The 21,569-nt window shown below is 41.4% G+C and overlaps 1 protein-coding gene across 2 annotated transcripts in view; it reads right to left on the bottom strand.

Annotated features, from left to right (window-relative positions):
• Positions 1–479: 479 nt before the first annotated feature.
• Positions 480–21,569, bottom strand: part of FBN1 (fibrillin 1) — a 153,327-nt gene continuing 132,237 nt past the window's right edge. The window contains exons 51-66 of one of the 2 annotated variants that reach the window (XM_014944426.1): positions 20,126–20,275; positions 17,733–17,798; positions 16,894–17,010; positions 16,406–16,525; positions 14,661–14,783; positions 14,101–14,232; positions 13,393–13,518; positions 12,705–12,911; positions 11,989–12,114; positions 11,649–11,771; positions 10,637–10,753; positions 9,717–9,845; positions 8,892–9,011; positions 5,343–5,574; positions 4,150–4,324; positions 480–1,757 (exon numbers count right to left, since the gene is read on the bottom strand). In XM_014944426.1, coding sequence (XP_014799912.1) covers positions 1,368–1,757; positions 4,150–4,324; positions 5,343–5,574; positions 8,892–9,011; positions 9,717–9,845; positions 10,637–10,753; positions 11,649–11,771; positions 11,989–12,114; positions 12,705–12,911; positions 13,393–13,518; positions 14,101–14,232; positions 14,661–14,783; positions 16,406–16,525; positions 16,894–17,010; positions 17,733–17,798; positions 20,126–20,275 — 2,453 coding nt within the window. In that variant the 3' untranslated portion in view covers positions 480–1,367. Of the gene's footprint in view, positions 1,758–4,149; positions 4,325–5,342; positions 5,575–8,891; positions 9,012–9,716; positions 9,846–10,636; positions 10,754–11,648; positions 11,772–11,988; positions 12,115–12,704; positions 12,912–13,014; positions 13,079–13,392; positions 13,519–14,100; positions 14,233–14,660; positions 14,784–16,405; positions 16,526–16,893; positions 17,011–17,732; positions 17,799–20,125; positions 20,276–21,569 lie in introns of those variants that run through there. The other variant, XM_014944427.1, reaches the window with a different exon arrangement.

Below are 21,569 nucleotides of genomic sequence, written 5' to 3' on the forward strand. Positions count from 1 at the left end.
TCAAAGTTGGCTTTTGGTATTAGATTATCCCTTTTTTTATCAGTCTTAGATTATTTGACAATAGTTGTGGAAGTGGGGCTAAAAGAATGGAATATCTTAAGTCAAAGCAGTTTTAGCAAACAAGAGTTTTCAAATTAATTAAATATGTTTTCTGTATAATGATTTAACATCTGCTTCTGCGTGTTTTGGCTACCAAAGTTACTTATTGACAGGATAATTCAGGTCAAGTCATTGGAAATGTTCTAACTCGCTTTCCGGAACCACAGCATGATCTGACAGATGTCCGCTGCTGTTGGGATTTGTGAAGGTTTCTGTATTTCTTCCGTTCTTCCTTTGCATGAAGACTGACCAAATGGCAGCAGCACACCTTCAAGGAGAAGTCACCTGTGCACACAGATACACAACCAACCCTACCCATAATACCTGAAACGTAAGAATGCAGTTTATCACACTTTTAGCAAGAACACAAGGCCACAGAATAAACTAAAAAAAGAACTGTTTTATTGTGACATTTATGACATTGAACCCTTCTTGATATGAATGACTATGGGTACTCTTGACACGTTACATAATGTCATGGTGTAGGATGGCACTGATTGTCATCTGACTTTTGAGAATGTTTAATGGTCCCTACTGACCTCAGTGCATTTTGGCAAGTCACAGAAACTTTATCATCAGGTTTGTGTATACAGTTAACAAGTAGTTGGTCTTATAAGCACCATTACAAACCCTCACATTAAGGGTATTATTAATCTAGTTTACAAATGCTTCATTGATAAAAATAGCATGATTACAGTATACACACACTTAATTTACATGTAATGTATTATAGGCATAACTGAGATAAACTACTGAGCTAACTTTGGTTGATTGAAGTATTTAGACTGAATAATGGCAATTTTGGCTTCTAAGTTGTGTAAATATTACAGTGCATTTATAAATCTAGGTTGAAAATTTACTAGCACCAAATGGATATCATAAATGGCTGACCTAGTAAGTTGTAGTTGGAGAAGCGAAGTTTAAGAATTACAAAAATAGAGCTGTCCATCAGTTGAAAGCACATTCTTGTACCTCTGCTGAAATGATGACGTGTCTCAGCATCAGTGGCCAACTTCCAATGATAAAAGTCCCAGTTTTCAAGATTCAACATATCAAGGTAGCTCAGCTACACTTAAAAGCCTGAGAAAGTGGTTGTTTTGAGCTAGGGTATTCATCCTGTACCTTGTTTATGTAATAATATAATAGTGCTCGTTCATACAAATGTACTCATGTGAGATTGTACCTATGATATGGAGAATCTGATTGGGAGGAATATTCAGTCCTACCTATCTATCTTTGGTTTAATTATTTGGTCTTTGGTTGATGAATTAATGAAGCAATATCTGAATTTTCATTTTCAGGTTATCTCCCAGCTCACCACTGAGGTAGTCTTTGTCATGTTTCTCTTCAAGCTGGTTAAGTTCCTTCTTTTTATAGAGTGGAATACTACTGATTTGTAATGAATAGTTTCCAGGCACTGGCTTCTTCTTTGTGAAATGAAGGTAACTTATCCCGTCCTTCTTATTGATTCTAAAGAAACCGTCTTCATTTCCGGAGTCAATTAAATATCGGTTGTGGTTTGTCAGTGTTGTGAGGGCAGGAAGCAGTTCCAGGATGCGATCTTTGTTACTGAGATCCGAGATGTTGATGGAGAAGACTGCTGCTTTCTCAATGTCCCAGCTGGCGAGACTGATCGGCGGCTCCAGCTCTTGCTGATCCTGCACAAGAACAAACGATGTTAGTTGGCTTTGTCAGAGCATTTCACATGCGCCCATGTGCACGTATTTCTTACCCAGCTCATTCATTATTAATTAAATAATTTCTAAAAGGATGTTCTCCAATCTCATCTGCCAAATCCACTGTTATGGGCCTAGGACTCGTCAGGATAAAGTACAGTCTTTGTGACTGTCCCTGCGTGGGTAACGGGAGCCTGAGACACACACTGGAGGTTTCTGGGGGGAGTCCCACTGCCTGAGAACGAAGCCTCTCCCTGCTTGGAGTCTGTGACCAGTCTGTGACCACGCTGCTGCAAAGGCACACGCCTCCTCTCTCTTGGGGAACCACACGCTGATGTGAACAACAACATGCAGAAGACAGCAGGGCCTGTGGGGGAGGCATGTCATTTAGGGGTGCTGCTTTTCACGGTTCGCTTTGTTTAGGTGTGGAGCGGGGTGGCCGTGGGTGCAGGGGGTGCTGGAAAAGCAGCATCACCCCTCACCCCCGAGTGATGGTAACGGGCTCCCCTGAGCCCCCTGTGCGTGAGTCGCGCTGCAACCAGAACCTCTCAGGCAGCGCATCGGCTGTAACATTTTCATTTGGAAAGCAAGGGAAGCTCTACGTCACCTTTGAGACAACTCCAGCACTAATGACAGAGAGTACTGAAACACACTGAAGTAACAGAGCTTACGAACATCAACCATCCACACTCCTCTGGAGAGCAGCACTCTCCTGTATTCCCGTATCAGCAGAGCACCCTGCACTCAGCACCTCATGGGAACAGCTAACAGGCTCCCCAATCCCCTGCAGCTGTGCCTGGAAAAGCAAGCTCTTTGGCACATCCACATGAGCAGAGAGTACAGGTGGGGTTTCGTTCAGGATAGTGGTGGTGTGGCAACATCTTACAAGAGTGTTCGGTGTCTCTTGGTTATATGTCGAATGCAACACAGGCATTTGTAAACCCAGACAGGTACTTTCAGCTAATAACAAATACCTGCACAGTCTAGAGACTTGCCATGACCTGCTGCTTCTCTGGCCAGGTCAGGCAGATCCCTTCACCTGTAACATCACTGTCATCTTTGACTAGATGAAAATGTGAGAAGTCAAATGACTAGGGACTTGGTGACACTTCTACAACCTGTTTACAGTTTGCTGAAGTCTGCATGTAATTAATGTGAACGGTAAGTTTTAAACCCAGTGACTGGTGCTGGACATTGGATTGGATGACCAGACTGGGCGACTTTGACTTTAGATTAGAAGAAGTTAAAATAAGGCAACGTGGGACTCCCCAGGTAATGGAAGAAGTTTGAATTTTGCGCAAGAGGGACTTACAGTAACATTAATTACAAGATCACACTTCTACCACAACTCTGCACTCATACTGGGAAGTGTGGGGCTGGAAGCCCAGCTGAAGACCACAGAGAATTGCAACCACCTCCATCCCATCGTGTCTCACTGTTGTAATTCAGAGCCAATTCAGAATTCAGAATCAATTCAGAACAAACCCCAGAAGGAGGAGTGTGGGGAAGCATTTCCTTGAATGCCTTTTGGAGAAATGTTTGCTAAGAACTCCAGGAACATACATCCCCCAAGGATGAGTGAAAAGGGATGCCTATCTTTTGCATAAAGACAAAACTTGTCTCACAGCAGACTAGTTTTCATGTAAATGTAAGTGCTGAAACCACTTATGAATATTTGGTTAATAAAAATAAGTCAATGACAACAGCTAGGAAACAGTGAAGTTGTGTGAGCATCGCAATAGATGGTGACACTGACACAGGTAAATGGAAACCTGCCTCTGTCCCCGGCAACTTCCTACCAATGACAAACAAAGTTCTGCCTCCTGTTTTGCCGCCTGGGCCAGCGGCGAGTACTGTGAGTGGCCTCACCGGCTGCCTTGGCCCCAGGACAGCAAACTGGGTGACTGACCACAAGGATCTGGACAAGCCCCAGGAAGGGCTGCAGCCTTGGACTTCCTCCAGGTGAAGCGTTTGTGTCCAGAGCTCTCTCTTTGCTCCAGCCCCAGACACACAACATGGTGCTGCTTGGCAGGGTCCACACAAAGCTTTTACATACTTGCCATCCTCTGACACCACCAGCCTGCTTTGCTGGTGAGAGGAGTGCTCTCTAGACAGCTGGGTGGGCATTTATTTTAGTGTTTGATGTGACATAGATATTAGGCGTGCAGGGGCTTCAGAGGATGACCTTTGCCCAATGACAGCAAACAACTTCAGAAGGCCCCCCCACAGACCCCCTGACATCCCAAACCAGCTCTTTGCTGTACTTTCTTTGGGGGTACATTTCTCCTGTGGGATTTTATCTTGGCACGCCTCCTTTTGAGACTGGCTTTCACAAGACAACCGCAAACCCTTTCCCCCCCAAAGGGTCAATTACCTCTGCTTCATTTGCAGTTTCATTAGTGCTTCTGCGTTTCCTTCCTCTCTTGGGATAGCCGTTGATTTTACATTCATAACAAGCTTCTGGAGAGAGGGAGTTGTCGTCTACTTCTCCACTGAGCGAAAGCTCTTGTCCTTGACCTTTCCCTAGCCCCACTCCAGAAACACAGTGTCTGAGGAAGGAAGAAATTCAAAATTAATTCCAGTGAGACATAGATCTTATCAAAAGCTGAATTTGGGGGACTGTGAATACAAATAATAAAGCAATTATGTTGCACTCATTTCCTAGGAAAAAATTCTGCTGGAGTGAACAGGCAAAATTCTCACTGAATCACAACGCAGCTACCTCTGATTTCGAGAACCTGGCTCCATAAGGCTTTGCCTGAGAGAGATCTGCCAATATTTAAGAGTTTTAAAACACAAGGCTTAAGCTCTGAGAAGTTATTAGTAATTTCTCTTATCCAACCTGGAATACATTAAAAGAGGCCAATTTTCAGAAACTGCTGAAAAATCTGAGAAGTGAGGTCTTTCATAACGTACCCCGAAGCTTTTACTCACTTCTAAAAATTTAAACCACAATCTTTCTGCTTTCCATTTGAGTTACTTGGTCTTACATGATGCACAGCCCTCACACTCCCACTGGGGCAACTGAAAATTGGTTTTCTTGATAAAGCAGATATTTATTCAAAAAATGATTCATTTGGAACACAAGAATATGGAACATACAAGAGCATACAGAATTGTTTTTCCAACCAGTGGGTGAAGCCACTTGTAAAATATTTGTTTTTGGAGCTGGCCGGGGGTGGTGTTATTATTTTTTATTTTTTTTTAAGGAGACAAGTGATACACCACAGATCACAGCGAAGGGTGTGAGTTCCCAGGTGGCAAGCTCAGAGAACTGGGCTGGCTGCTGGGGTGTGCAGGAGAGAGGTGAAAGCTTAAAAAGAGATGATTGAACCTGCCAGCCCTGACCAAATTTCATTAAGCATTAACACCATGTTCCCTTCCCTTGGTTATCTTTCCCCTCCCTCATCTCCAAAATCAGCAGGTGCACCCATCTCTTGAGCACCTCCACAACCCTATCTCTCTTTCATTGGTGACAATCCCCCCGGTTCTGCTGCTCCACACCACAGAGAAACGAGCGGATTGTGTCCCCTTTATGTCTGTTAGGTTAAAATAAGAATCCCTTACCCTTGTCCTATTCTGAAGTAACCAGGTGGACATCCACAGACATAGCCACCTTCAGTATTTGAACAACCATAACTGCATGGAGCTTGTGCAGAACCGCATTCATTGATATCTTGGCAACCTCCACTAAACTGCTCATACTGAAATCCAGTAGGGCACATACATTTATAGCTTCCCAAAGTATTGTGGCAAGATGCTCCTCCACAAATGTGTGCACTGAGACATTCATTTTCATCTGGAAAAGAAGCAGAACACATCACGTTAACTTTTACTTTCGGGTGTAGTCCAACCTACCCCTTCAGAAAGGTCACGCTTGACTGTTGCTAGACATGTTGCCACATCTGAGGGACAGAAACAGAGAACAGGGCTTGGCCTCACCCTTGGCTAGGGCAGCGGTTGCTAGGAGATGACTACAACCATACAACACAGCAACATTTGGGCTACTCTACAGAAGATGTTTCATGCCACGTCAGCTCATGCTCTGGAGAGCAGAGAAGCAGAGGAGGCAACTGGTTTTTTGTTCCAGAAACATCTGAGAAGAATAAAACTTTGTACAGCCAACAATCTGGTCCAGCAATCCCATGTTCATAATGCTATTCAACATTAAAGGAAAAAGAGTAAGAAATCAAGCTCTGACACCTTTTCCAGGCACTGGAAATCCCTCCCTACACACTCACATTTAAAGATGAAGTACAGGTAAGGTACAGGAATAAGTAGTAAAGTAAAAATAAAAGCAGCTGTAGATACAAAAGACTGTCACATTCTGAGCCAGCCCTTTTCCAAACTTCCCAAGTGGGGCACTGTAGGAGTTCGAGGTCAGTTCAGGCTTGTTTACTGTAAATAATATAGCTTTACTGTTTTTAATGTAGCTGGTCTGTATTTTTTTGTCTGATGTGGGTAGTTGCTTTGAAATGTTCTCAATGCTATCGTTCCCATCTTCTGTGATAAAGCACTGCATACTGTCATTGCATGTGCACACGGGTACGAAATGTCATCTCAACACTGTATGGATAAAATGCAAAGCACAGAGCAGCATCTCTGACTTAAACATCCAGGTTACAGGACAGTAAGTACTAATTCAGAGCATTACTGTCTTTTTCCAAACAATGTGGCTGTTTGTTCTTTGTTTAAAAGCAATGCCTTTGCTTCTTGCAGCCTGATTTACAGCATGGTGCACTACAGAATGGCCTGGGCAGGAGATACAGTCACACACAGGGAGACAAGACATGGGAGGAACCAAAGCATTCTTCAGTGATTATCTAAATATGTGTTGCAGCAACATCAAAAGTCCCTGAACACTTCATTAAATAAGCTAAAAAAGACACAAACTATTTGCAGAGCTGGGATTGCCAAGGAATATGAAGGAATTGTCACGGAAAAACCTATTAGATGGATTCTTCCCCGTGGTACACCCAGGAGATCTAGATAAGTATCTTAAGCATATAAAATTACAGACATTACAATGTGAACATGTGGAGACCACAAGGTATTAAAACCTGGGGCTGAGTTCTGTGTCACTGAAGCCTGTTTTGCCATTAACTGAGAGTGATGTTTCAGTATTTGTCATACTTAACACAGCAATTATGTCAACATCATAAATGCACGTTTGGGCCACAGGAAGTTACTGCACCAAGAGGAGATACGCTCACTTTGCCTTGCTCCAGAGCAGCAAGAGTGTGGACACCAGTGAGGTCAGTTCCCGTAGTTTGGGTGATTGTTGGAAGAAAAACTATTTTTTAAAAAGTGAAAAAAGCAGTTACAGGAGCCTCGGACTCTGCACGAGGTGAGCTGTCAGGCACCAGCCTTGCTCTTCTACGCTCTGTGCTCCGCAACACACAGCTCTGCTGTGCTCAGCTTCAGCAGGAAGGACAGATGCCATCAGGACTTGAGGAGGAAACCAAGCCTCCTTCCCTGTAGTTTTGGGTTTCTGCCTGGACTACCCCATGTCCAAGAAGGTGGAAGTGCCAGCTGAGTCTTTCCCCAGTTGTGGCTCTCAGTTTTATTTTCCCTGGTGAAGTTTCTGGTGATCAGTATTTGTCGTGCCGAGGTTGAAGCCTTTCTTTTAGAGGGGGAAATGCCAGTGCTTGTGCATTTTGAAACTGATATTCCCTGTCTAAAATTCAAACAGTAGTCAATGGGTTCAAAAGCTGGAATAACTGTACACCTGGTTTGGAAATACACTTAGTTAAATGCTACCACCCAGGAAGACTTGGAAACAGCCAAGATATTTCGCAAAACTGAGAGCTGCACTTCTTCAGATTCCACAGTCTCCTCCAGCAGCCAGACCTGGCATTGCTGGTTCATTATTTTTTTTTTTCACCCTCCTGCACATTAAATTCTAGTTTAACCTTAAGTTCTGCTAGTTTAATCAATATTCAAAACCACCATGTTTATGCTCCCTCCTTCTTCTCTTGAATGTTACAGGCATAGGGGACTGGAGCAAAAGCAAGCTAACGTCACAGAAAGGACTGCATAAAATGTCAGGAGGCTTGGTAAGCATAATTAAAAGCAGAGACCTCCTTAGAGCACCGCAGTGATAACAAGCAAAGGCATTTTTATGTTTTTGAAAGCAAAGAAAACCAAACAAAGAGTTATGAGGCCCTTTGAGAACAAAGAGGTCATCAAACACATCTCTGGGTATGCACACAAGACTAGCTTGTAAGAAGCCCATTAAATATGACTAAAAATGCACATAACTGTCACTAGAGGAAAAATTATTCTTGATTCTCTTGTTTGAATACGTTACATGCTACACTGCTGAAACAGGCAAAGACTCTTCCCACGACTTCTGCAGAGGACCCAGTTCTGTCTGCTCAAGTCATATCCAGCATCAATGCTCTGCACTTGCAGCCCCAGGCCTCAGAGACTTGGGACAGAACCAAAGTTTAGATAGGGAAGAAACAAGCATTTTAATTCACCAATGTATTTACTTCTTAACATAAGAGCAATGGCATTTGTTATTTACAACCATAATTGTCCTCTAAGCACTCGTTATAAACTGTATCCCAAAGCTGCAAAGAAGCATCTTTAAATTCTGTTCAGAGAGGAGGCTCAAACACAGCAGCCTTCTTGTAGGTGTTGTTAGGAGGATAAAAGCACAGATCAAGCAGGACTTCCAAGAAAATTTTAGACGCTTTGGTCCAGAAATTTAATTTTTCAATTTAACAATCCGAACTTGTGTTTCTGAGTCTGTCAGATTCAACCCACCACCAGCTCTCAGACAGGACCTGTGTCCGAGCAGAGACTGTTGAATGGCTGAATAAGACTTCCTTTGTTCAGAGCACAGAATACACAAGTAACACAACCTCTCTCAAAGTCAACTTCCAGCACCCTGAAAGATAATTTTGTGCTTAAACCCTTGTCAAACCAGGACATTGGCTACTGGGTCCTTCATATCTACTCTGCCTTTCACAGAAGCACACATTTATAATGCCGAACTTCAATCATAATCAGAAAAGGAAAATATGGCAAACTGCACCACTGCCCTTCACTTCCTGATGCTCACAAAGTTAACACATGCTTCAATGTATGAATTTTAAAAAAGTGACTTGCCAACACATTGGTTCCATTGGTAATGCTGGAGATATCCTTGTGGGCAGCTACACCTGTATCCTCCAATTATGTTTTGGCAGCCATGCTGACACCGGTGGTTTCCATCACATTCATCAACATCTGAAAAGGTGACATAAACTTCAAGTTTTGGAAGAGAAGCTCAAATTACACTATATTTGAAAAGTTTGTTACAAATAATCACATATATTCATATATCACATATGTAGAGGTATATTTCAGGATCTTCCAAAAACCTGACCAGTGCTGGGAGACCACTTTGGGCCTTTCAGGTTTGAATTTCTGGCTCCACAGCAGGTAACTTAAGGCTGAAAACCACTAATGCTCAAACTGAGACACAATTTTCAGAGTTTTTTGCATTCTGCTATGGAGCAGACAGCTGAAAGCTGTTTGTATATGGGACCCCCAAGACTTTCCTAAGGCTTCCAGCTCCACAGCGGACAGTCCCTTGCTTTTACCCAAACATCCAACCCAGGAATCCCAGGGTATCTCTTTTCAAAGCGAATTAAAATCTATCCCAGGAGAAGGCTCTACAGGCTCTTGGGACCTAGAGGAATAAAGTCTGCAGCCCTTGAACTCTCTCTCTTTAGCAGGTCGCTTTGGAGATGCAAGGCTTCCTGTCATTGGTGAGTTTCTCAGAAATCCATGCAGGATTCAACAGAAGTTCCCTGAACTTACAATGCTTAAACTAAAACATTTTGGTTTTTTGGTGCTTACTCCATAGGTCCCTCCTTGGATGACAGTATGGCTGAGAGAAGATGAAGGAAAGCAGAAGGCCAGGTTAAATGCACTGTGTGCTGTACTTACCCTCACAGCTAAGTCCAGTTTGATCGAGTGAGAAGCCACGTTGACACTCACAAACAAAACTTCCTGGTGTGTTCTGGCAAATGCCCTTTGGCCCACATAAGTTGATTTCAGTAGCACACTCATTATTATCTGAAGGAAATCAAAGCCTGAGGGTTACTTTTTTTCCTTGTTGTGAAGACGATCATTTAGAAATGCTACCAATGAACAATTTGTGACAAGAGGTAAAGAAACATCAGTAACATAGCTGTCTTACTGGCCTCTCCATTTCTCACTTTGCACTGCAGAAAGAGAGCTTGCATTACCTTCTTTTTCATTTGAAAACGCTACCAGCAGCTGCAGGAAGGGAAACATTCCTTTTCTTCACCAAGAATATAGAGTCTGATGTTCTAGTCTCTCAACACCTCCAAATTCACACTAATACTACAGGATCATCAGACTGCCACAAGCAGGATCCAACGTGCACAGCAGAAAGTGTTTTACTGGAAGTATTTGTTTACCATTTCCACAGACATAATGGGTATATTTTTAAAGGGCAACTGCAGAAATGTACATTTTCTTCTTACTGTTTCAAGAAGCCTTGCCATGATCTCTCATGTGGGTCTGGCAATGAACTACAGGAACAGAACTGGAACTATTTTTTTGCTCAATGGGGAAGGTATGGTAAGGCAAGAATTATAAATTAGTGTTTTTACAGTCTGACTCTTGCAAGTGCAAAATTCAAAGACATAGATTATGAAAACAAGAGAAGGCAGGAGGGAGTGCCTCTTGCATCTTTTGCTCTGGTGGGACTGGGATCAGAACCTGGTCTATGTTTCCATTTGGTTTCTCAGGAAGCCAATTTTACCTCCTTGCTACTTTGCTTCTGGAATAAGTGTCGGTAATAAATCCCAAATCTGTGTCTACATTCCCACATCACTTACCAATGCAGGCTGTGTGGTGCTGAGTGAATCCAGGAGGACATTTACAAGTGAAACCCCCGATAGTGTTGACACAAAGGAACTGGCAGTTGTGTTGCTTTGTTGCACATTCATCAAGATCTAAAAAACCCAAGAAAATATCTTTCACTTATGTTCCCTGTGGGGGAACTGACAGTTCAGTTGGACTTAGAGAGAAGTGATTGCAGATAAATAACACATCACATAAAGCCCCTTGAATCTAGGTCTAGCTTTCCACACTGGCTTCCAGTTCCTCTCACACGAAGCCCCACATGTAATGGATGGGCTTTGGAGGTAACACTGGATTACAGACACCACTCTCACCTGTCAGAAAGATGCTGTTATAGAATAAATGTCTGCTCTCCCTGCACTCAATAAATGGGAAGCCACCATCTTCATGAGAAGCAGTGGGAGACTGCAAAATGGTATTGCACTGAAGCATGCTATTACTCCAAAAGAAGTATTTAAATGCTAATGACAAAGTACACTGTCATCTCCCATGCCAAGTTTAAAATTGCTGCTCTAACTTGTTTCAGTCAGATCTTTGCTACCAAGATATATAAATAAATGAAATTATAATGAAAATTTCAAAATCTCTCCTGCACTGCTGTTCCTTATTCAGCATGCTGCAGAGGTGGTAGGTTAAAATTCTGTTGATGCTGGACAATGTCCTGCAAACCACGCTCATCTTTGCATCCATAAAGATACATTTGTCACTGAAAAATACAGTGTAAACCCAAAATAAGACCAATCATATATACTATGAGTTATGAAGTCTTTCAAGACCTACTGACACTGGCCTGCAAAAATTCTTGTGATCTACTGTTCATCCAGATTATTGAAGAACTAACTGAAACAACAGCTCCATCCTATGCAGGCCACTTCCACTGTCTTTAGTGGAAATACTCACATGAATCAAGGAGACAGATTTACATCACTTTAAATATCATTTGATTGTTATTTGTGAAACATGCAGTTTTTGCAGTAAATTCTTTACCTTTGCAGCTTCTCCCATCTTCTTGCAGGATGTACCCTTTTGGACATGCACACTGGAAGCTCCCCTCCGTGTTTTTGCAGATGAAATTGCAAGGTTTGGGGGACTCATTACATTCATTCAGATCTAGAAGCAGCAAAACCAGATACTTCATTGCTAACAGCCAAGATGTGTGATAATATTTTTCAAAATGCTTAGGAGATATCAGAAGAAAATTAAAATACCCAAAACATTCTAACAAATAACATTTTCTTTTCTCCTTTTTCAAGATCTTTGTATTTCCTTCTTCAAGTCATTTCTTAAAAATAAACTCTAAATACGTACACCATAATGAAAAACCTACCTATGCAAACAGTGCCAGTTATATCTGTAGTATAGCCAAGCTTGCAATGACAACGGTAAGATCCCCTCTCATTGATGCACTCCCCATTACGGCAGACATCATGAATAACCTTGCACTCATCAATATCTGCAATTAAATGAGGGTTAGTTCACAACGGAAGAAGAACTGATTTTATACAGCTGCAATAGATTCTTGTGACCTATTGACACAATTCCCCCTCTACATAAAACAAATAAAATTACATAAAATAATGAAATATTGCACAGATTAAGCAGAAATATTAAGTGGAAAAATACAGAATGGATCATTAATCTACCTTTTAAATGCAATGAACAAGCCTTAAGTAGAAGTGAACAACTGGAGCTGATTCTATACTGACCTCCATAAACAAACATCACTTTGCTTTCACGTACACAAATAGCTCTTAATCTGTCACTACAGCACACTAAAATGTGAGAGTGCAAATTCCCATTTGAGTGCATGTCAGTCAACCAGCATGCAAAATAAGTATCTGCCAAGTTGGGATGGATGCCCTTGGCTACGCACACTCCTCCCAAAGGACTGTACTCTCTCAACATGAAAACTTTCAGAGAATTTCAACTGATACCAAATTATTTAGAATCTCACAGTGTTCAAAGATGCAAAAAGAAAGAGTTTATAATTTAATGACTGAATTTGACATTGGGTAAAAGGGCCTTTAAAAGAAAAGTCAGTACCTGCTCCATTAGACATGTATCCTCGGCCATGAGGGCAAAGCTTCTTGAAGGCCACGGTGCCTGGGAAGGGGCAGACCTCGCAGTTTTGCCCCCAGCCTCGGCCACCATCACAGCAGCATTCAGACTTGGTGACAGAGTTCCTGTTGCTTGATCCGATTTGACACATACTTTGTAAGACTTCAGTGAAGCAGTAGCCCTCCCTGTTGTCTGGAAGACAAATTATGCATCACAGAGAATCCTAATGGTGATGACCTCCAGAGGGTCATGAGATATTAGGAATTTAGTCAGAAATATAAAAGAAAGGGCATACTTCACCCCGGGACTGTGGAACTGAGAGTGAAAGATTACCAGCAGTAAGAAAGAGAGCACGACGTCTAAAGGAAACAAAGAAGATGGGAAATTTAGCAAAAGGTGGAAGACAAGCCACGTTATGCTTATGTGTTTCTGTTTGAACCCAGAGAAAAAGGACTGGCTGAAAATCAGGACCAAAAGAAAGGCAGAGTCTTCAGTCTTCTCGTCTGACTGAAACCACGGAACAGCCAGCTTTCACAGCAAGCCAAGCCAGCCGGGCCGAGCCAGGCGAGCAGGTAGCATGAGAACAACGAACTTGCAGGAGGGCAAGTTTAAGTTCAGCCACAGTTTTTGCTATCAAAATGATAGTTCATTAGGGTGACAAACTGCGACTTACCAAGGCATTCGTTCTGGGCATCACTGACAGTGAATCCCTCGTTGCATTCACATCTGTAACTTCCCACTGTGTTTACACAACGGCCATTCTCGCAGAGTCCAGGTTTGGTCTGACATTCATTCTCATCTGTGGTTTTGAAACGATATGATAAAAATCAAGTTCCTTAAGTGGATTAATGCAGGTTAGAGAAGTATGAAGTTCTTAAGCTGTACATTCTGCCTGATTAAACTCGTATAATTTTTTTTCTTTTAATAAAAAGTCTAATTTAATTTTCAGAGGAAAGATGACCATCTAGCTCACAATATTTTGTTACTGTATTTCTCCTGCAATACAGTCCTCACGGGTTTTCAAAATTTTTCATAGTTACAGCTGCGCTTCTGAATGCCATCCAGTTTTAAAATAATTTAGATCCACTCTCATTCATGCTAACAGAAATCAACAAGCTTACAGCAATGGGCCCAGTTCCCTGCGTTCTTCCCTCAGAGCAATTCAGCAGCAGCAGCACAAGCTGATTGTAAAGACAGCCACATCCAGATCTTCTACTTGCTGCCCATGTGTGCACACCTGCACAGTGAAGCAAAGTGCGTACAGCACCAGCAGATCCATTACACAGGTAGTTGTGTAATTCTTCCTCCAAGTTCCTTAACACTGTTAAATCCAACATTTTCAGCTCTGCTGAAAGAGTTTCAACACTTCAGTGTCACTTACCTATACAGCCTTCCCCATCTGGTCTGCGCTGATAACCCGGTCCACAGATACACATGTAGGTGCCAATTAGGTTTTTGCACTCCATCTGTTTTGAGTCACAGTCATGAATTCCTTCTTCACACTCATTCTGATCTAAAACACAAGGTTTAGACTTCATTATAGAAAGAGACAATCCTAGAAATTCACAACAGTAAATTCTGACTTTGGAATTTCAATTGTAATCAAACTCTACACAAACTTTTATGGCTAAACTAAACATAGGATATACTAGCTTAGAGCAAATTGATTTCTCCCCAATGCCCATTTTCAGGGCAAGATGAAGCCATATCATCTGATATGACCTCACTTTATGCAGATGTGTAAGTTTACGGGCAGGACAGGGCAGGGCTAATACAATCAACTGCATAATGCAAACCATAGAACTTCATCCCAAATTCTTTTTGACTCAGTTACTTCCTGGGATTAAAACATTGGCCCAACAGAGCAGTGAGTCAGAGCCCTACCCCACAGGAACTTCAAATCATTATCTCATAACTGTGAGAGTCTGGTGGGAGCTTTACCTCTGCACATCCTCCGGTCCTCTCGCAGAACATACCCCGCGGGGCACTTGCATTCATAGGATCCAAAAGTGTTCACGCAGCGGAAAGCGCAGAGCAGAGGGTTCTGAATGCACTCGTTGACATCTGGATTTGAAGCGACAAAGACCATGGGGGAAATGAAACATGTTTTTGTAAAACTCAGCAGAGCTGAGTGCACAGCTTTTAGGTACGGGCCATATCACAGATCCCAGTTTACTGAGGGCTAAATTTTACCAGTTGGGCACCCATGGTTCTACTGATCATGGAGTTCTGTACAGAAGCAGGCACCAGCCATGCCAGGATGTTTGCACGGCTACCTGAAGTTTCAGTATCTGCATCGGCAGGCAGCCAATGGAAATAATTTCCAGATCCATGCTGCCAAAATACTGTCTGAGTAAAACTGTATCTTTTCCACATCCAGACTCAGTTTTTATGACTGGTTACTTTTAATTCTAGATGCACTAATTCAGCATCTTCATACACTGAATTCCATGAAACAATATTCTTACTAGAAATGTAATTTTGAAGTGATTTACATATACTCTTGGCTGCTTGAGTAATTACTGCTATATAATGATGTTTATGCACTCTGCTAACTCCTCCTCTGCAATTTGAGCTTTCACCCAAATTCCACAGGGAAGTGAATGAAGTTCTAACTGTATATAAAACTAAAGCAAACTGACGCAAAAATAGAAGCATTCTTTTGTATGGGCTTGCAAACAAATAGATTGGGGCAGATAATTTAAGAACAGCTGTGTCAGGTCAGCAGAGAGTGTCAGAATGTCCTAGGACGTTCTCCCCTCTCTGGTTCTAACAGGAGGAAAAGAGCATTAAAAAAGAACCCTTACCACGTATGCAGAGATCTTTCCCCTGACACAGCCTCTCAGTTTAAGGACTTCCACAGCCAAAAGCCACAACCAAACTATCAGGCTTAATTTCCACTGATGGATTCCCACATAAATTTGTACAGTCTTTCTGAGTCAATTTATACTTGTGGCCTCACTAATATTCTCCAGCAAAGAGTTCCCCAACTTAAGTAAGTACTATGCATATAAAAATGTTTGCTTTGGTTTGTCTAACATGTTCCCTCTATTTTCGGTACCTTTATCACTTGTGGCTTTATAAATTTAAGTCATATATCCACAAGGAAAAATTCTAGTCTAATTAATTTTCTGTGTGTCCCTTCTATAACTCTGATCTTCTTTACCCCTCCCTTCTTTGTGCATTTTTTTTTTTATTTTTGAAATGAGAGACCAAAGCATGAAAAATATCCAACATTGGGTAATTACATGGTAATTGTCTAGTACTGTACTTTCATTTTCTGTTTTGTTCCGTTTCTTTCAGAGTAAACCCAAACAGCCCATTTTCTATTTTCATCATCCACAGTGACTCTCCTCACTCAAGGGTCATCTAGGAGGTAGGCAAAAACCACACACACAATAAACAGCATTTCTGGAGACTGTTCTGGAGAGACCGTACCCCAACATGTTCCTCTTCAGGCAGTCCCTTAGCAGACACTACCTGAAAGCCTGTTCACCCAACCTCCAGTTAGAAAAAGGTACCACAGAAAAGGAAGAACTTATTTTTCTTTTCAGATAAAGACACATTGTTCCAAATGTCCATACTTTTCTCTTTAAGCTGCTTTACTCTCCTCAATAGTTTCTGAAATCAGGAACCTGTTTCACCCCACAACTACAATGACAGCCCTCAACACATGGGAGTCTCACCTTCACAGGTCATCATCGGTCCAGGCTCAAATCCCTCAACGCAGGTGCATTCAAAACCTCCCACCACATTCCTGCAAGTTCCATTTCCACACGGGTTTCCAACAGCACATTCATCAGTATCTGCAAGCAGTTAAATCAAGGCAAGAATACACAGTTATATTCAAACAAAAAGCTATAAAATTAAAGTTGTCGATGAACAACAGAAAAAAAACCCAAAATACAAAATCCAAGAACTCACTTAAGTTATTGAATTAGAGTCACAGAGTTCTACCATAATTTGGGATCACTAGAGGTTATCTGGGCCAAACACTCAGCCAGAGCAGGACCACCTCGGAGCAGATTGCTCAGGCCCTGCCCTGGCAGGTTTTAAGCACCACTGGGGATGGAGACTCCACGACATTGGAATAATATTACTCCATTAGTCTTTAATGCCATACTTAGCAATTCAGGAGATTCTTTAAGGTGGAAGATGAAACAGCTATACTTACCCACACATTGAGCTCCTTGTAGGATGTAACCATATGGACATTCACAGCGGAAAGACCCATCTGTGTTGATACACTGCCCAAATTTACAGTTATCCGGATCAAGGCACTCATCCACATCTTAACCAGAAATACAAACAACACAGTAAGTGCAATTGATTTCATGTGCTTTTAGACTTTCAAAGAACAAGTGTTGTTCTGGTGAGAAATATTCCTGAGAGCACAAAAAAATACTAATATTTGAATTTTGATATATTAGGATGATAGTTCAGAATTTCTCTTGCAGGCCAGCTTTCAGACTGCAGAAAAGAAAGTGATTCCGAATGTTGGATAAAAAAAAATATCTCCAATTGGGGCTACAGGGAAAGGAGTAGATATGAAAAGCTGTAGTCATCCAGTGCTCCTTAAATGAAAACTTTTGCCAATAAGGCTGAACTGCTGTTTGTCTTGGGAGAGAACAGAATGTACTGAAGGGATCTGGGAAACTGTGGTTTGCACTTGTGGAGGATTAAAACCATTTACTGTAAACAGGCTATATATATTGTGTAAGAAAAGACAGGTATGTGATCCATTCTCTAGATCTATGTAAGTTTCCCAGCAAGTCTGCTCAGCATAAATTAAACAGCTAAATACGCTACCCTAGAAGAAGTTTAATTTCTGATATATGAGATATTCAAGCTTAAATTTAAAATTGGTATAAATAATTGGAAAAAAATTATGTATAGTTCATGGCTTTTAGAAATAGTTGCAGAGATGCTATTCTCAATTGAAAGGGAGAATGGCTTATGCGTAGAAAATGCCATACTCATGCAACAATGGCATCATGCAGTTCAGGCACTTACCCAATCTTGCGTCACCAGGTCCAACAAGGATGCCAATTCCAAACGGACAAATCTGTCTGAATGCCTCTGTAAAAAAAAAAAAAACCCGAACAAAAATCAAACCACATGTTCAATTCTGTGCTGGCAATCAGCATTCCCTCTGAGTTATCCACCTCATGTCCAGATCCAGAAATATAGTATTTATATTAAACTTACAATTTAATCTTACATTCATGTAAAAACTGCATGCTTGCCTTACATTTCATCTGATCTCCAGTATATGTAAAATCCCGTGAATAATTAGGATTATTTAACTTTCTTTAAGAAGCAAAATAATTTCATATTTCCATTTTAAAAGTATCTACTAATGACTGCATTCTTTTCTGTTGTAAATGAAAAATTTCCTACATTTTCTGAAGAAGACACAATTTATATCCTAGTCGTGTTAGTAGCTCCTTAATGCATGCCAATCTCTAGTACTAGAGTCTGTAATAATTGTATCATAGGCAGGCTGAGAGTAAAATTTCTGCATTCAGCTTGGAGTGAAGTCACCATTCAGTTTACAAACCCACAGGGTTTTCTGTGTCATTTTTGAAGAATTAAAGGTGATGCAAGTCTTTTGAGAACAAGTCATTCTCTATTTTTTGTTGCAGAAAGCATGTACTTCCTTACCAGTGTAAATCAGCTGGTATATTCTTGGCATTAGAATAAAAAATAAATCATAAATTTCCACTCTGGTGGGCCAAAATGCAATGAGGATTATGGAATCATAAAGGCCCTTCAGTTTCAGAAACTATTCTAGTTTTGGGTGTGACACACACACAAAAAACATGTCTTGCAACTGAAACTAACCTTCCATTTCTCTCCTCTAAACTGTATCTTGAGCAGATGGACGGACACAGGACTGTAACACAAACCATCTCAGGATGCTGCTGAGCATATTCTCTACTAACCATGCTCAGAATGTCACAGAACCCTTGACAAGATTTCATTTTTTCTTTTGCAAATTCAGTAGGCTGCAAAGAGGTTTTACAGCACAGCAGCACGATACAGTAACAGACATAACAAATGTTAGCTTACTTAAAATACATTTAGCCGATCTTTGCTGAGGTTGAACAAAATAGAACGAAATAGAGGTGAACGCAAGAACCCTTGCACTGAAAGCAACCGCGTGTGTGGCACACTGCGAGGCTCTGAGTGGGCAGCACAAAGCCTCTCTGTTCCTCAGGGCTTCAGAAGGAGACTCAGGTGGCACACGGGCTTGAGCTTACCAGCCTGCAATCAGGTCGCAGACGATGGAGAAAATGCTTGAGATGACAGCTGAGGGATTTTTTTTTAAAAAAGAAATAATTCCACTGTCTAAGACATGTCAAGACATGAATTTCCCAGACTCAAGATATCTCAAAGCTATTTCTTTTTTAAAACCTGAAAAAAATGTCCTTGATATCGTCCATTGAGAACAGTTTGGACTGTGAAAAATATATATATGCTGACACTTCAAAGAAATGCTGCAACATATACCATACTTTTCCATCTGAGCCTAGTTCAAGTGCACCAGGGTAATGGAATGAAGCACGCACAGGCAATAAGCCTAGGAGGAATATTGCAACTGGCACATCTGATTCTCTTTTCTTCCCTTGGCTTTTGTGAGGATTGTCTGCAAAAGATCTACACGACATATTAAAGAAATGGACTCTATTAATGTATTGCTGAAACTGGTAATGCTGTTAACCACATTTGTCAGCATGGATTAAAGTCCGTTCTGCAAATTGCACCATGATGGTACAAAGGCCTGTTGACTTGCTTGATGCCTAGTTACTCAGTCTTACAAAGGATACTAACAAAGGAAAGTGTTTCTTTAGCAACAGTCTGGTGACGCTTCCCTTCATCAAGGCCTGTGTTTTGTCATTCATTTTTTGAAATTAATTCATATTGATAAGTTTGCAAGTTTAGATTTTTTTAATTACACAACGTAGTCACAAAATATAACAGGCTGATTCAGATGTGGATCTAGTTTGACTGTTTTGCTGTGATTTCATGTCCATAGTGCCCCTTCTTATACTTATTTGCAATTAGATGAATTCCATTTGTGTCTTGCGGGTATTTCCACTCAGAGTCTATCAAGGACCTACTACTTTCCGCTTTCAGTATGGGACACCTCCAGAGCAAAATGCTCAACACCCAATCACATTAACAAAATTATAAGCAAACTAGGAATTTGCTTGATACTGGACTATGTAAGGAATAAGGTTCCTGAGACTACAATGGCATCTCCTTTACAGAGAGAAATGACAATTATTAGGGTTAAACACCTCTGGAAAATAATTTTCCCTAATCCCTTCTTACAAGAATCACGAATTCTTTCAGTTCTGAGAGGTTATCATGACAGTAAGGTAACCTAGTCAATTACGCACCATCCGCTTCCTCCGGGCAGAGTTCACAGGGATCTCCCCATCCCTGTCCCTTCAAGGCACAGCAACACTCTTGTTTGGAGTGGTTTCGGGACTTCGGCACAGAACATTTTCCATCTTCAAATTTGGTAAAGCAGTAACTTACTCTTAGATCTGCATAGAGAAGAACTTGTTATGAGCAGTTAGGCTTACTTGGGCACAGATTTCACTTAGAGGTGTTAACTGCAAAATTACAGGAGGCCCCCCCAACAAAACGACCACCTTCCATCCGAGTCTATCAAGAAGAACCATTATTGTCTCTGACTGGGGAAGCTCTGAAGAGGGAGGGGAACTGTCTACCACAGTAAACGAAAGCTATAGGAATGTGTGTCCTACTTCAGTCATGGAAAAGGAAGGGTTTTTCTCTTTTGTCCGACAGCGAAGGAAGGGCTGTACTCGCCTCTTATCCTCATTCCTCTTATTAGTAAGAATCACTCAAGTCAAGAGATTTTAATCAACTTGCAATGATAATATTGTGTAGTGTTAAAACGAGAGGCAATTTTCAATAGCGCTTTCCTTCCTCATTCTCCCTGAGGCACACACAAACAAAGAAAACTGGCCCAGTGGCACTAAATTTTAATCCCAGGATGCTGGAGCAGAGCTGAGATCAGAGACCACAAGCATCCAGCAGGCCGAGAGCTGGCAGCTCCCTCCGTTGGCAGGGGGACTGCAACAGGGCAGTTGTGGAAGCAGCTGCTCATCCAGTTTTCTGGCTACAGCATCAATGCTGGGCAATGTCCAGATTTTACAAAAGTCCTAGGCAATGGGAAGTTTTAAACAAAACTTTGCCTGGCCTGAGATGACTGTTTGTTTTTTTTTTTCAAGTTTCTTCAGGGGATGGGGAGAAGCACACTTGAAACTTCATACACAGAGGTGTGCATTTTCCATCCATGAAACAGTGGTCTGTTTTCCTAAAGGAGAAGATCAGGTTGCATTCTTTTTTATAATTTTGTTTCTTGGAGTTTTTTGTAATTTTTTTTTTCCTTACCTGAAGAAAACAATATCCTCAGACTGAAGAAACCTCATTTATGTAAGCTACAAAAGCCCAGCTAAAACAGCCGTGCTGCTTTCTTGAAGTTGAGTGAAGTAAGTCTGCCAAACTGCATGGTGGTTTGGAGACTTGGATGAACATTTACTGCAGGTTGGATTCATTTTTACCAAAACCACAGTTTCATTTAGCCCACTGTGAAGTGAAGAACTCACTATGGTGTCAACAAGCATCACTGTTCAGTGCCAAGCATAACTACAGAGGTCCTTATAAAGGTCTTACTCATCAGTGGTTCCCACTGTGCACACTGTGTATAGGACGTTGAATGATGTATCTATTTAATAATTTCCAAGGTCTTTAAAATAACTTACTCCCTAATTTGTGCTTGTTCTTCACCCACAAAATAAACTAACCTGTGGC

Source organism: Calidris pugnax, unplaced genomic scaffold, assembly GCF_001431845.1.
Source record: "Calidris pugnax isolate Ruff unplaced genomic scaffold, ASM143184v1 scaffold70, whole genome shotgun sequence".
In the NCBI taxonomy this organism is placed as follows: Eukaryota; Metazoa; Chordata; class Aves; order Charadriiformes; family Scolopacidae; genus Calidris; species Calidris pugnax.